This window comes from Uranotaenia lowii, chromosome 2, assembly GCF_029784155.1.
Source record: "Uranotaenia lowii strain MFRU-FL chromosome 2, ASM2978415v1, whole genome shotgun sequence".
NCBI classification, from domain to species: Eukaryota; Metazoa; Arthropoda; class Insecta; order Diptera; family Culicidae; genus Uranotaenia; species Uranotaenia lowii.
In genome coordinates this window covers 299,238,299-299,251,336 of record NC_073692.1, presented here as the reverse complement: position 1 = coordinate 299,251,336, position 13,038 = coordinate 299,238,299, and the positions used below count along the sequence as shown (strand labels likewise).

Here is a 13,038-nt window from a genome sequence, read left to right as displayed (position 1 = left end):
TTAAACAGTCACATAAGCATACTATCCATTAATCTTAAAATATTGATCAATTTCATTCACGTTTCTTTTAGCAGTTTCAATAATTTTTCTTCAATATTTATTACATGATATCACAGTTCTCTGCACCGGGGCACATTTATCCGAAAATGATAATGTCGTACAAAAATTTAAGGGATCGGATAAATCCAGATTTTAGGAAAGTGTAACATAATTCTTTTCGAAAGAAATCTTTATTATATGGATTTCCAAACTGATGCACCAGCAATTATTCTGCAGTAATTGTTACGATTTGTGTAGAAAATATTTCTGTCTAGTTTCTGTAAATTTTTGAAATGATCCTGTAGTTGTTCCATGCCTGGAATGTTTTCAGGTCCGACTTTATATTAAATAAAAACAAATATTGGGACCAGATTTAAATTTAGACATCGCTGAAAAATTTGCACAAAAAAAGCTAAAAAAGGAAAATAGACTAGTGAAAAAATAATTTTTCATTCAGCGATACAATTCAAGCTGTTAATGTGTCAAAATTTTCTTGAATATTCTAAACATTCATCGAAAATTATTTTTATAAACATTTTTTGAATACGATAAAATTTTATTTTCTGTTCGAATACAGTAAAAACAGAGATAATAATTAATTGAAACTTTATACTTTGCTTATTGTGGAGAAACTCGCTTTTTTTTTAAATTATACAGATGTGAAGCTTTTTCAATTTCAATTCAATCATGTTTTTTTTCAGAATAAATGCTTACTAGAGTGTCCCAAATTACTCGATTTTTGAAAAAGTTTTGCGCAACAGGCTAAAATTGGTCCTAGGACTAGTACAAGATCTCATGCCAAATTTGGGCCCGATCGGATCGCGGGAAGGGGTCGCTCAACGCGCCTGAAGTTTGTATGGGATTTTGAGACATTTTTTTTTGGGAGGAACATGAAAATCCAGTTTTTCATCAATAAATTTGAACTCCTTCGGCCGATTTTTTTTTGAATACGGTTTTTCTTAAAGCCTAAACTATGATAAATATTTCATCTCAAGACTGCATTTCAATTCGAGTTAAGACAAAAAAATTAAGCTTCAAAAATGGGCTACCATTTTTAAGAATGATATTGCTTCAAACATTTTGACGCAGCATTGACGGTGATGAATATCACCCTGAAAAAAGTTTGCCAATTTTTTAAGCCTAATAACTTTTTTTATCATATGTCGAATCGAAATGCGGTCTTCGGATGAAATATCTGTCATAGTTTAGGCTCCAAGAAAACCCGTATTCAAAAGAAATCGACCGAAGGGGTCCAAAGATATTGATAAAAAACATAATTTTCATGTTTCTCCCGAACGAAAAATCCCATACAAATTTCAAGCTCGTTGAGCGACCCCTTCCCGCGATCCGATCTGACCCAAATTTGGCATGAGATCTTGTACTAGGCGTAGGATCAATTTTAGCCTGCATGCACATTTCACAAGTTTTAAATTTCCCATACAAATTTGGGGCTGTATAATGCTTATAGCTGGCTGCATTCTTAATATTTAATGTTGCATAGGTACCTACTTATTACCATGAGAAAACGATTTAAATAAACAATGTAATAGCACGTGCTTTAACATAAAAGCAAAATTATTCCAAACGTTTATCATCTATTTTGACTTGTTTTTATCAATCTAAACTTAAATTATTGTGAAAAAAATTGTCTCCTTTCCTCGATAATGCTTATTAGAAAATCAAGGTTTTTCTAAAAGGTTTTAAGAGAAAAATATTCAATCAACAATCAACAATCTCAACATTTGAATGGATTCAACCAAAAACCGAGTGTATTTTCTCTTTTTATCTTTCGAATATTTTTTTCTTTTTTTTATTTTTAAATATTTAGGTAGATATACCTAAAAATAAATAAAACGTCACCATGGGTTTTTTTTTTATCACAGCAAAAAATTGATTTTTGCTTCCTCGAAAACTCAAACTAAAAACAGATCTTTCCAAAATAGTGTAGGTATATGTTTTAACAACTTGGTCGAATCATATAAACAAGGTTCATGATGTATGGATTTTATAAAAGTAAATAAAGTTTTTAAATATCTTCAAAAATGTATCATTTTCTGTTAATTTAGTAATTGGATCACCCTGGATGAAGTATATGTTGTATATGTTATGTTCGTTGTTTTATTATTTTTTTCTTGACTTTATTCACAACTTTGCCAAAGAGACCAAATCGAAATATCGAATAGTTTATAATGTTTCGTTCCATACCAACCAAGTGTGCACAGTGAAAAATTAAGCTATCATGATTTCACCAAACCTGGACGAAAGTCCATATGGGTAGTTTAACAAAATATTAAATTTTGGGGATGATTTGCCCAAACCATTTCTTTGAATCCTCCTTTATTTTTCACTAAGTTACTCTTATTAATATACTAAGTTTCCGGTTTTGTAAATCATAAAAAAATGACATAATACTCGTAGCATAATATTTTTTTCAAAAAATCTATCAATGGATTTTTTTTAAAGTTAAAGACGTTAAATTACAGCTCTCAAATAAAAACGTAAGGTTCCTCAAAGAAAGTTAATATAACTTGATGATTTCTTGAAACCTAGTAGGAAAATTTAACTTTATTGGTTACGTAAAATTGTCTCAAAAACACAATAAAATCATAAAATTTCATATGAAATTATACTTTCCTTGGGGAAAGTAATCTTTTAATTTCATGTTGGTAAATTTTATGAATTTTTTTTTTTGGTATTTTAATTTCTTTTCGGTTTTCACAAATTTGCCAGTTTGAAAGTAAACTAATGAAAGTATTTTTAATTGCAGTATTTGTTAAATAAAAGTGTTCGATTCTTATGTTTGGCTTTCAAAAAAAATTTGTTTAAACTAAATAGATAAATTTTTAAACCAACCGATGCACCAAAACTTTATCTATGCGATCAAAATCCATAAAACGTATTTTTTTTAATATGATTTCTCAGCCATTTTCTTTATTTTCAGTCACTAGATGATGTTTTTTTTATCAGGTTGTTCTCCTTTTTGCGCTCTTTATTTTAGATTTGCTAAGATATGAAAACATTCTGGAGGATTCAAGACACATGGGCCATAATTTTTCTGTTTGGTTTGGATTATAGTTGTTTTACCATCTTTTACCATCTTTACTTTTGGGCTCGAACTCGCGGACATCGGCTCAGGAGGCAACTGACTTGTCAACTGAGCTAAGTATGTATATCAAAAGCCCATACATGAACTATAGGTATCAAAATTAACTTAATTTGTAAACATCAGATTTAAGTGGAAATTTTACGAAGAAGCAAACACTCAATTATCGATGCGATTAAAACAATCGTATAGAAGTTTCATTTAAATCAGTAACTAAGAGAAGGAACTTCTCATTGTTTTTAATTCTCAGCTACGTTTAGTAAGATGCATTAAGTTGCTATTGAACCTGAAAAAATACTCAGAACGACCGATGTGTCGCGAAAAACCAGTTTGCCTATATTTTTTCTAAATACAGCTTCTTCAAGTGAATGTCAATGAAAGTTGAAAAAAATTTCGTATAGTTAATACACTAGATTTAAAAAAAAAAAAAAGTGTTACTTTATAGAACTCTGAAAAATTGTCTTGAATAACCTTTTTTCCATTTTTTATTATGTTTACCACAACGAATATTTTATAAATCGCTAATTAAATAAAATTTTTTGCTTTTTGTTAGCAAATGCTTTGCTTTACTAGAGATTGATGAAATATTCGTTATGGTTAATTGTACCAAGAAGGGGAGATAAGGGCATAATGACCATCTTAAGAAGAACACTTGTTTCACCATAGAAAACAGCTATAACATGTGCTTTAACATCATTCATGTTCAGACACTAAAAAGTATATTTACTAACCGGCTGAAATTTGAAAAAGTAGATAAAAATGTTTAAAAATGTTTTTTTTTAAATTTTTGCCGAAAGCGAAAAATCAGTCACTGTAGGGGCATAATGAGAATCCCCCTGGGGCAGTATAAGCACCATTAACCAGGGCACGATGAGCGTTTTCTGCCGTAGAATTTAGCAGCAAATTCAACTCGACGAAGTCAACTGAATTTTAGAGCTGCAGCTTGACTAGTTTCATTTGACGATTCGGCCTATTGGTATGGTGTCGGGAGAGATAATCAGAAGACTCGAGTATGATTCCTGGTCGAGGTGTTTTTTTTTGTTTTCATTCACCATTATTGATCGATGTTTTTTGTAGTGAACGGTGAGTCGTAGATCCATCAAACAAAGCTAAAACAATATGATGTATGTCTGTTTGTAAAATACAAACAATCCACACACACTCATAAATTATGTTTCTGGTGTTTTGTTAGGCGAATGTTGCTGCTAGCCGTATAATGCAAAAATTAAAATAATCGATCATAAATGAAAAAATAATCGCCTCGACCAGGAATCGAACTCGAGTCTTCCGATTACCTCTCCAACACCTTACCAATAGGCTAAATCGTCTGGTGTGAACTAGTCTAGCTGTAGCTCTATAATTCAGTTGACTTCATCGAGTTGAATTCGCTGCTAGATTATACGGCAGAAACTGCTCATCGTGCCCCGATCAATGGTGCTCTGTTCGCCTCGAGTCAACAGGTTAATGTAAAAACGCATTTTTAAATTAATTAAAGAGAAAAATAAAAAATTGAATGATGGTGAAAATTGAGGAAAAATGTGCACACCATGTTGCAGTGGGCACATTATAGATCAAGATGATTAAACAATCATAAGAGCTAATTTTCCGGTGCTCAAAAATTATAATATTTTCGTCACTTGAGAACCTAGTTGGTTTTTTCAATATTTATGTAAAGATGATAAGGTGATTTTTTTTTCATGAAAAATTAATACTGAAGGAACTACAAAACTGTTCCTCGTGAAAATTTATTTAAGAAAATACTCATTTCCTCTGAAAGGACAAGTGCCCAGTTCGCCCCGGGTGCTCGTCATGCCCCTATCTCCCTAACTGTTTGCAGCAACACCTAGAGTTTGGAACTTTGAGCAGCACGCATTTTGTACTAAAAAAAAACGATAACTTATAATTTTAAACAATTGACGAATTTGACTAAAAGTCGCTTCCGCGAAACATTCATTTTCAACATTTTAAGAGAAAATTTGTTGAGTCACTTGCAATGGATTGTTCTCGTGTAAATCAGTATTGCGATACCGATGATTACGAAATAGCTCTAGATGATACTTGATAGGACCTGTAAATTGATGATATAAAATTCCAGCTTTGCCCCCATTATAATGCCGGTTGATATCATTTAATAAATAAACATCGCATACCTACACCCTCATGTGTATCTCAAGAACTGTTTCCAGAAGAAACGAACGAACTCACTCAAATAAATGTACTGTACTTGCATATAATTTTGTCATCCACCTGCATACTTTTCATGCGGGCAGTATGTTTGTATAATGTATGTAGCTTCTAAAAGAATGAGGTAAAACAAACGTCATTACTTCCTTGAAAGGAATGCTCGCCGTATGCTTATGTGACTGGTTGCCGGCATAATTTACATACAAAACAAAGAGAGATAGGAGAAAGAGAAAAAAAAAACACACAAACTCACAAACCTCAAAATAATGCTACCAAGCCGATCGAGCTTGGAAGAAAGATCTGGAGGAAGAAGGTAAGTTCCATCCGCACCAAAACCCGGGATACGCCTAAGCTGCCAGCGACGCGCAATTTTCAAACGCCTCCAACGCCTATAGGTGAGAAAAATAAAAGCGATCATCGACCGTCATTAAACGTTTCGAAACGCTCACGCTACGGGACGATCGCAGAATTAGGTCCAATTTGTAATGTTAATTGCATACGCGGCTTCCAGTAGAGGTACCGCGTTCTTCTTATCTTGGACCCATTAGTAGCGAACCTGAGCGAACTTTGTAATGTAGGTGGTGTGCCGTACCCTATATCAGATATGATAGACGCCAGCTTTGCGACGCGTCTTCGATACAAGGGTTTGGATCGGCTTTCGGGATCAAAAGTAGGGCTCTGCTCTTTATTGTTTAAATTTTCATTCCGAAGCCGATCGCCGCAGCATATTTGAAGTGTATTAAAATGGCGTTACCCTGCCGGGATGGAACTTTACCCGGCACCTCATTCCGAGGATTGAGAGTTTGTGTGTTTAATTTATTCATCGTGTTGATGTCGCGTTCCGATAAAGCCGGGCACATTGTCTTGCATGTTAAGTGATATGTTTCTTTCGGTTGAAAAAAGTCTCTCGAATGAATGTTTCATCCAGAACTATATAAGTAGATTTGTCAAAAACGTTTCTTCCTGAAACTCTGATAAAATGTTTAAAATTGATTCATTTTGTTTTAACCTTCGTTATTATCTTAACGAGTTTTTACATCTGAAAAATGAAACTCATTTTGTTTTCTTGGAATCAAGTCATCTATTCATTCGGATCACGTACGGAATAATATTTTTAAAATTATCTGGACGGATTTCTTTCTAAGCAAAGGTGGGAACGCAACATCAACCCGACGATGATGTAGGGCTCAGGTTATGTTAATTAGTGTTAAGTTTTGTTTCCTTCGGTCCAATGTATCAATTTACTAACAGTTTTTTATTCTCCTTCTTTCCCTGTCTTCTCTGACTAATCAAAAATGCATCTGATAATTTCACTAACAATCCGAACACCCGAAAAACCTCGAAAAACCAACCGCAGACGGCAAATACATGGTGCTACCGTCCGGGGAGCTGCATATCCGCGAAGTGGGCCCGGAAGATGGCTACAAGAGCTACCAGTGCCGGACCAAGCATCGGCTGACCGGGGAGACTCGGCTTTCGGCCACCAAGGGACGGCTCGTGATCACAGGTAATTTGAAAGTTATCCAAATCCACCTTCTGTTACAGATGGGACTCATTTTTCTGTCCCACCTGTAACAATTCGTCAATGGTTATTGGTAAACGTAAAAGTTTAATGTTGTTGTTGTTGTTATTGTTATTACTGTCGAAAATTGTGACTAAACGTCAATGGTCATAGAGGTTTAATTTGAAAAAATAGTATCACATAACTGCTGGAATAAGCTCATTATCGAAAGTCATTTGCAGTAAACGTTATATCATGCCTAATGATACCAGGATAGAATTCCATGTAAAACTATCCATTATTTATACAAAGTGCTAGTTGACAGATGTTTATTTGGAATATGATACGCATTACTGCAATAAAACACTACGCTGTAAGTTCAACTCATCATGATAGAGTGGTATCTAATTGGCTTTTTTTTTTCTTACCTACTTCTAGCTAGGAAACACACTACTTTACTGCACTAAGCTTATCGCGCCTCAAGCTTGTCATCTGAGTTCATCATGTTGATACTTATATTAATTCGATACGGTCTTTGACCGTTTTCACCGTCTAGTGATTTCTTGTTCACATTTGGCACATATCTAGTAACTATACGGTATTGGTATACTCCTCATAGTGTTCTTCTTGAAATAAATCCTTTAATGTAATTATACCCAAGAGAAAAAATTAACCGTGGAACCAGTACTTGTAAAAACGCACCATTTCCTTTTAAGAATAGCTTTTGATTGCGTGGATGAAATTTAATGAAATTTTCAGCAAAGTTAGCTAGTAATGTTATGTTTACATAAACACAATTTGATGACAACTTGGTTTGTCTGTAAAACACAGACTTTTAACCCTTCATCCAGATATTGCTTAGACACAGATTTTTCCCTGGTTTTTGCTCAGAGTGCACAGATTGTACAGACTTTTCAAAATTGAAGATTGAAATCAATATATATCGGATGTGATCCATAAGGTTGCACTGAGTGGACAATAGACTGCCCCAAATTTGTATGGGAAATTCAAAACCTGTAAAATGTTATGCGCTGCAGGCTGAAATTGATCCTAGTCCTAGTACAAGATCTCATGCCAAATTTGGGCAAAATTGGATCACGGGAAGGGGTCGCTCAACGAGCCTGAAGTTTGTATGGGATTTTGAGACATTTTGTTCAGGAGAAACATGAAAAACTAGTTTTTCATCAATAACTTTGGTTCCCGTCGACCGAGGAAGAGGTTCTGGCAACATTGCCAAGCATACATCGTTTATCTCGAGTCGGTTCCGCAATTTTACTTATTTCTGGTGAAATACGTATAGTTAAATCTTTTAAAGTAGTTGTTCGGTCGCACGGTGATTGGTTGTCGATGGGGAAAGTGCAATTTCTAATTGAATTTTGTGATTCGATGGTTTTTCTGCGCTTTAAATGTTTGTGTTGTCCCGGGAGAAAAGTGCATATTGGAAATGGCGTCGAAAAGAAGAACCGGTTATACAGGCTTTTGTTCAAAAGCTTGTGAAAAAAAGCTCATAAAGTTTGTAACGGGTGTAACTGGCGTTACTTGAAGAGCGTTGTGTTCTAATTGTTGAATGCAACATTGCACGTGATATGGGGTCAGAATGATGACAGGAGCTTTTCCAATAGGATTTTTGTACGGTGTAAATGCTGGTGACAGATTGGAAAACGGCACCGTGGATTTCAGCTAAGTGGTTTTGTTTTTTGTTTTTATTTAGAGGATAATGTAGAGGTTGTGTGTGTGTGTGTGTGTGTGTGTGTGTGTGTGTGTGTGTGTGTGTGTGTGTGTGTGTGTGTGTGTGTGTGTGTGTGTGTGTGTGTGTGTGTGTGTGTGTGTGTGTGTGTGTGTGTGTGTGTGTGTGTGTGTGTGTGTGTGTGTGTGTGTGTGTGTGTGAGGGTGTGTGTGTGTTTGTTGGGGGGAGGGGGCGGGGCGAATAGGATAGTGAGTCTGGTCGGCTAATTTTAAATATCACTACAGCAAAAAAAGAGTTTTTTGTTTTATTGTCGCCATTTTCCCAATTTCGGATTTCTAAATTTTTCTAGACAGTGAATTTTTAATTTGACAGGCACTATTTACCTCCTATTACGGAAATGAATAACACTAAATCGCTTTAGTTCTGAAATATCAGAGCTTTTGTTGGGGTGTTCATTGAAAGTTTATCAAAAAAACTAGTTTCGTGTTTCTTTTGACGTTCATCGATGAATATGAAAAATCGTAAAAAAAATCTAAATCTAAAATTTTGTAAATTCAGAAAAAGAAAAATCAATGTAATGTTAGTTTTCGTGTTACAAACAAATGGTAGCTTTGTAAAGCTTTTATTCTGAGTTTTTGCAAGAGTTAATTTGCGTTTTAATTTTTTTAAGTCTCCGGTCAAATCAAAGGCTTGTACAGTGTTCGGTAATGGATAATTTTTTCGTCAGTAGGGTCGGTTCGTTGTGTGTGTTTGTGTGTGTTTGTGTGGGGAAAATTGACGTGATCGGTTGGTTCGGTGTTCGTGTTTTGCTCGCTAGGTCGTTCTTGCTCTTCTCGTTTTAAACTTTAAACGCGTGATAAAATTCGGAGAGTTACATCGTTGCCAAGTGCGTGTATGAAAGTGCCACGTTAGGACGCTTTGCTCTTTTCGTCTTAAGCGCGCGGTAAAATTCGGTGAGCTACGCCGGTGCTAAGTACTTAGTTAGTTAGGACGTATAAAAACGCGATGTACTCGATAGTGTGCGACGCGACGATTTTTAACTTTGCTTTGATCACATCCCTTCCCAAAGGAAATCCAGATCTTATTTACCTTAATCACTAACAAACCACCCTTCCTGTGACGACCGTGGAGATTTAGAGGTGTATTCGGTCTCTAGTAGCAACGGAAGTCGAACTAACAATCCTTCCCTTTCCCCGATGAACCGTAAGGACGTGGCCGGCGCCGTTATTGACCATATAAGATGAGGAACCTTCGAAACGTGCACACAGAAAATGGTAAGCTAATCAAAGCCCCATTTATTTGGATCTATGCGCAATTTTGATGGTTCTTGTCAATCACGGAGTAGCAACTACTGAAATGTACGGTTCATCCAAGCTCAAGCTCAAGCTTAACTTTGGTTCCCGTCGACCGATTTCTTTCAAAAACGGGTTTTTCTTCATGCTTAAATTATGAAAAATATTTCATCCCAAGACTGCATTTCAATTAGAGTTAAGACGAGAAAGTTATTAGACTTCAAAAATGGGCTTACTTTTTTAAGGATGGTATTCATCACTGTTAATGAGTCGAGGCGGTCGAACACATTGACGCCTCATTAATAGTGCTGAATACCACCTTTAAAAAAGTTATCACATTTTTGAAGCCTAATAACTTTTTTATCTTAACTGTTATCGATGATGATGAAATATTTTTCATAGTTTAGGCTTTAAGAAAACCAGATTTTGAAAGAAATCGGTCGACGGGAATCAAAGTTATTGATGAAAAACTGGTTTTTCATGTTTCTCCCGAACAAAATATCTCAAAATCCCATACAAACTTCAGGCTCGTTGAGCGACCCTTTCCCGTGATCCGATCTCGTCCAAATTTGGCATAAGATCTTGTACTAGGCCAAGGATCAATTTTAGCCTGCAGCGCATAACTTTTTCAAAAGTCGGGTCATTTAGGGCACTCTAGTGGACAATGCCAAACTTATTATCGCCAATGGTGTGCAAATTTTATGCCAATTACGTGCAAATATCGGTATGTCATGATTGGAGTAGGAATGGAATTGTGGGTGTAGAAATCAACTAATATACCATTATCCAGGTATTTCTTGTTTCCATATCGATTTTTATCACATTTATAGTTTTGGAAACCTCGTAATGTAACTCAAATATGTTTTTCAGACATTATTCAGCTACAACACATCAGTTTTCCTTTATTCAAAGTCCAAGAAAAAAATCGAAAAAAATGCTACGAAATGCTAAAAAAATCACTTAGTTTCCAAAAAAGCTGAAGTTTGAAGCTATACGTTACACATAAAGATTTTTTTTAAATTTTCATGATCATGACCAAAAAAAAAATCGTACTTTTCAATCAATGAATCGTCAAAATTGTTTACATAACACCAGATTAATTTTGAAAAGTGGATTGAAAAGTTGACGTAATTTGTCTTATTTTTGCGTTTTTAGATTTTCAAAATTCGAAACACAGAATTTTTTACGAATTTTCAAAGGTAGCTGTTTTTCGAACCTTTTGTCAATTTGCAATTTCTCAGATTTTCTAACACTTAAATTCAACGTAAAGTGTACAATATTGCAGCGCAATCAGTATGAAATCGCCTTTCTGGCGAATAAAATTATAGCGAAAATCTTGCGAGAATATACTCAAAATCCAATGTAAAGTTGAATTTAAATGCAAGAAAATCAGAGGAATTGCAAATTGATCAAAAGTTCGGAAAACAGCTACCTTTGGAAATTCGTCTAAAATTCTGTGTTTCGTATTTTAAAAATCTAAAGATGCGAAAATGTGCCAAATTACGTCAACTATTTAATTCTTATTTAAAAATTTATCTGGTGTGACAAGAACGATTTTGACGGTTCAATGATTGAAAAGTACTCTTTTAACACCACTTTTTACATTTTTACATCATGATCTTAAAAAATTTCATAAAATATATCTTTATGTGCAACGTATAGCTTCTAACTTCAGCTTTCTTGAAACCTAAGTGATTTTTTTTCTGAGCATTCCGTAGCAGATCTCCAGTCTTTTTCCGAAGCATGTCATTTCGGATTTTTTTTCTTAGACTTTGAATAACGGAAAACTGGAGTATTGTAGATGATTAATGTCTGAGAAACACATTTGAGTTGAATAACGAGGTTCCAAAACTATAAATTTTGTAAAAATCTCCGAAGAAATGGTTTTATTTGGTTTCACCCGAATAAAGTTACAAGCCGCCAAACTTTCAATAATGTCATTTTGACATTCAAGAGCGGATTAGAGGGTTAATTTGAAATCACATTATTTAGTCCCTTCAATCTCCTCAATCTTAAAAAATGCTACATCTCTACATTCTACATTTAAAATTTTACAAAATCGATCAAAACACACGGTGTCTATTTGGAAACAATTCCGAGCTTAAATACAATAAAATTGGCTTCTTGGAAAAAAGAGACACTTATTCATTTACGTCACGATTCATTAAAAAAAATTCCAACGGGGTCTAGAATATTTTTTTTATGATTTTGTGCCCTCAAAATTCAAGTTTTTCTATTCAGATTAACGCTCAAAAATTATTTATTGTTAACAGTGAAAATTTACTTGAAATTATCAAATTCCATTTGTGTTTTGAAAACTGAATTCGCCGCAGCCCGTGGCGTAGAGGACGGCCTTCAAGTCTTCTAAGCCAGCAGGTATGAGATCGAATCCTGGTCACGGCATACATAGTACACTTTCTGTGGGTTGTGGTTCTAGCATTTGTTAGATGCTAGCCATCATATCCTCGAAAGATGTACGCTTAGAGTTAAGAAAAAGGAATCTCTTCGAGAAAACAACAAGTTGCATTGAGATCCTGTATGTGTTTGTGTTCGTTCGTTAAATCGCTTTCATTTAAAAAAAAATGTAGTTTTCAGTTCAGCGAAAAAAAGTTACAGCTAATAATAAATCAGCAGATTAAAGCGGTTTGCAATCTGGCAACGCACCTTTGCCTAGTGTTGCCCATGATGCCTCTAGTATAGTGGTCTCAAATGTCAAATCGCACGTTCATCCATATTGAAAAAAGTTTTGACAGCTGGCTGAAGTGTTTATGAAAAAGTGGGTCCGGGGATGCAAGGTGTTTGAGATAACAACAAGAGATATTTGGAACAGTCTGTGTATATTTGTGCATAATAAACCGCTGCAAGCTTTTTATGTAAATTTCTAATTCTTAAATTTTTACACTTCCCATAAATTATGGAAGCGAACAATCTAACCTTCAATTAGAGCAACGAGTTTTAATTGAGTATGGAAATTTACTGGAAAAATAAGATTTTCCTTTCAAAAATCGCCAGAAATGTACTGAAAGTTTCTAAAAATATAACTTTGTATGAAAAATATTCCTTGATTCTTGAAATAAAATTCATGTGAACAAAGCACAAACTTAACTTGTACCCCGGAAAATATATTCAATGTTATACAATTATTTTTTAATATTTAACTTCAGCGTTTTTGACTGCATATTTGAAAGCTGTGTAACAGTAGGATGAGAATAAAAAAACCTCAAAAAACTGC

The 13,038-nt window shown here is 34.6% G+C and overlaps 1 protein-coding gene across 50 annotated transcripts in view; it reads left to right on the top strand.

The window, feature by feature from the left end:
- Positions 1-13,038, top strand: part of LOC129745126 (cell adhesion molecule Dscam2) — a 212,790-nt gene that overhangs the window by 57,343 nt on the left and 142,409 nt on the right. For all 50 annotated transcript variants that reach the window (XM_055738028.1, XM_055738027.1, XM_055738008.1 and 47 more), the window contains exon 5: positions 6,684-6,833. In XM_055738028.1, the coding sequence (XP_055594003.1) occupies positions 6,684-6,833 (150 nt within the window). The remainder of the gene's footprint in view (positions 1-6,683; positions 6,834-13,038) is intronic.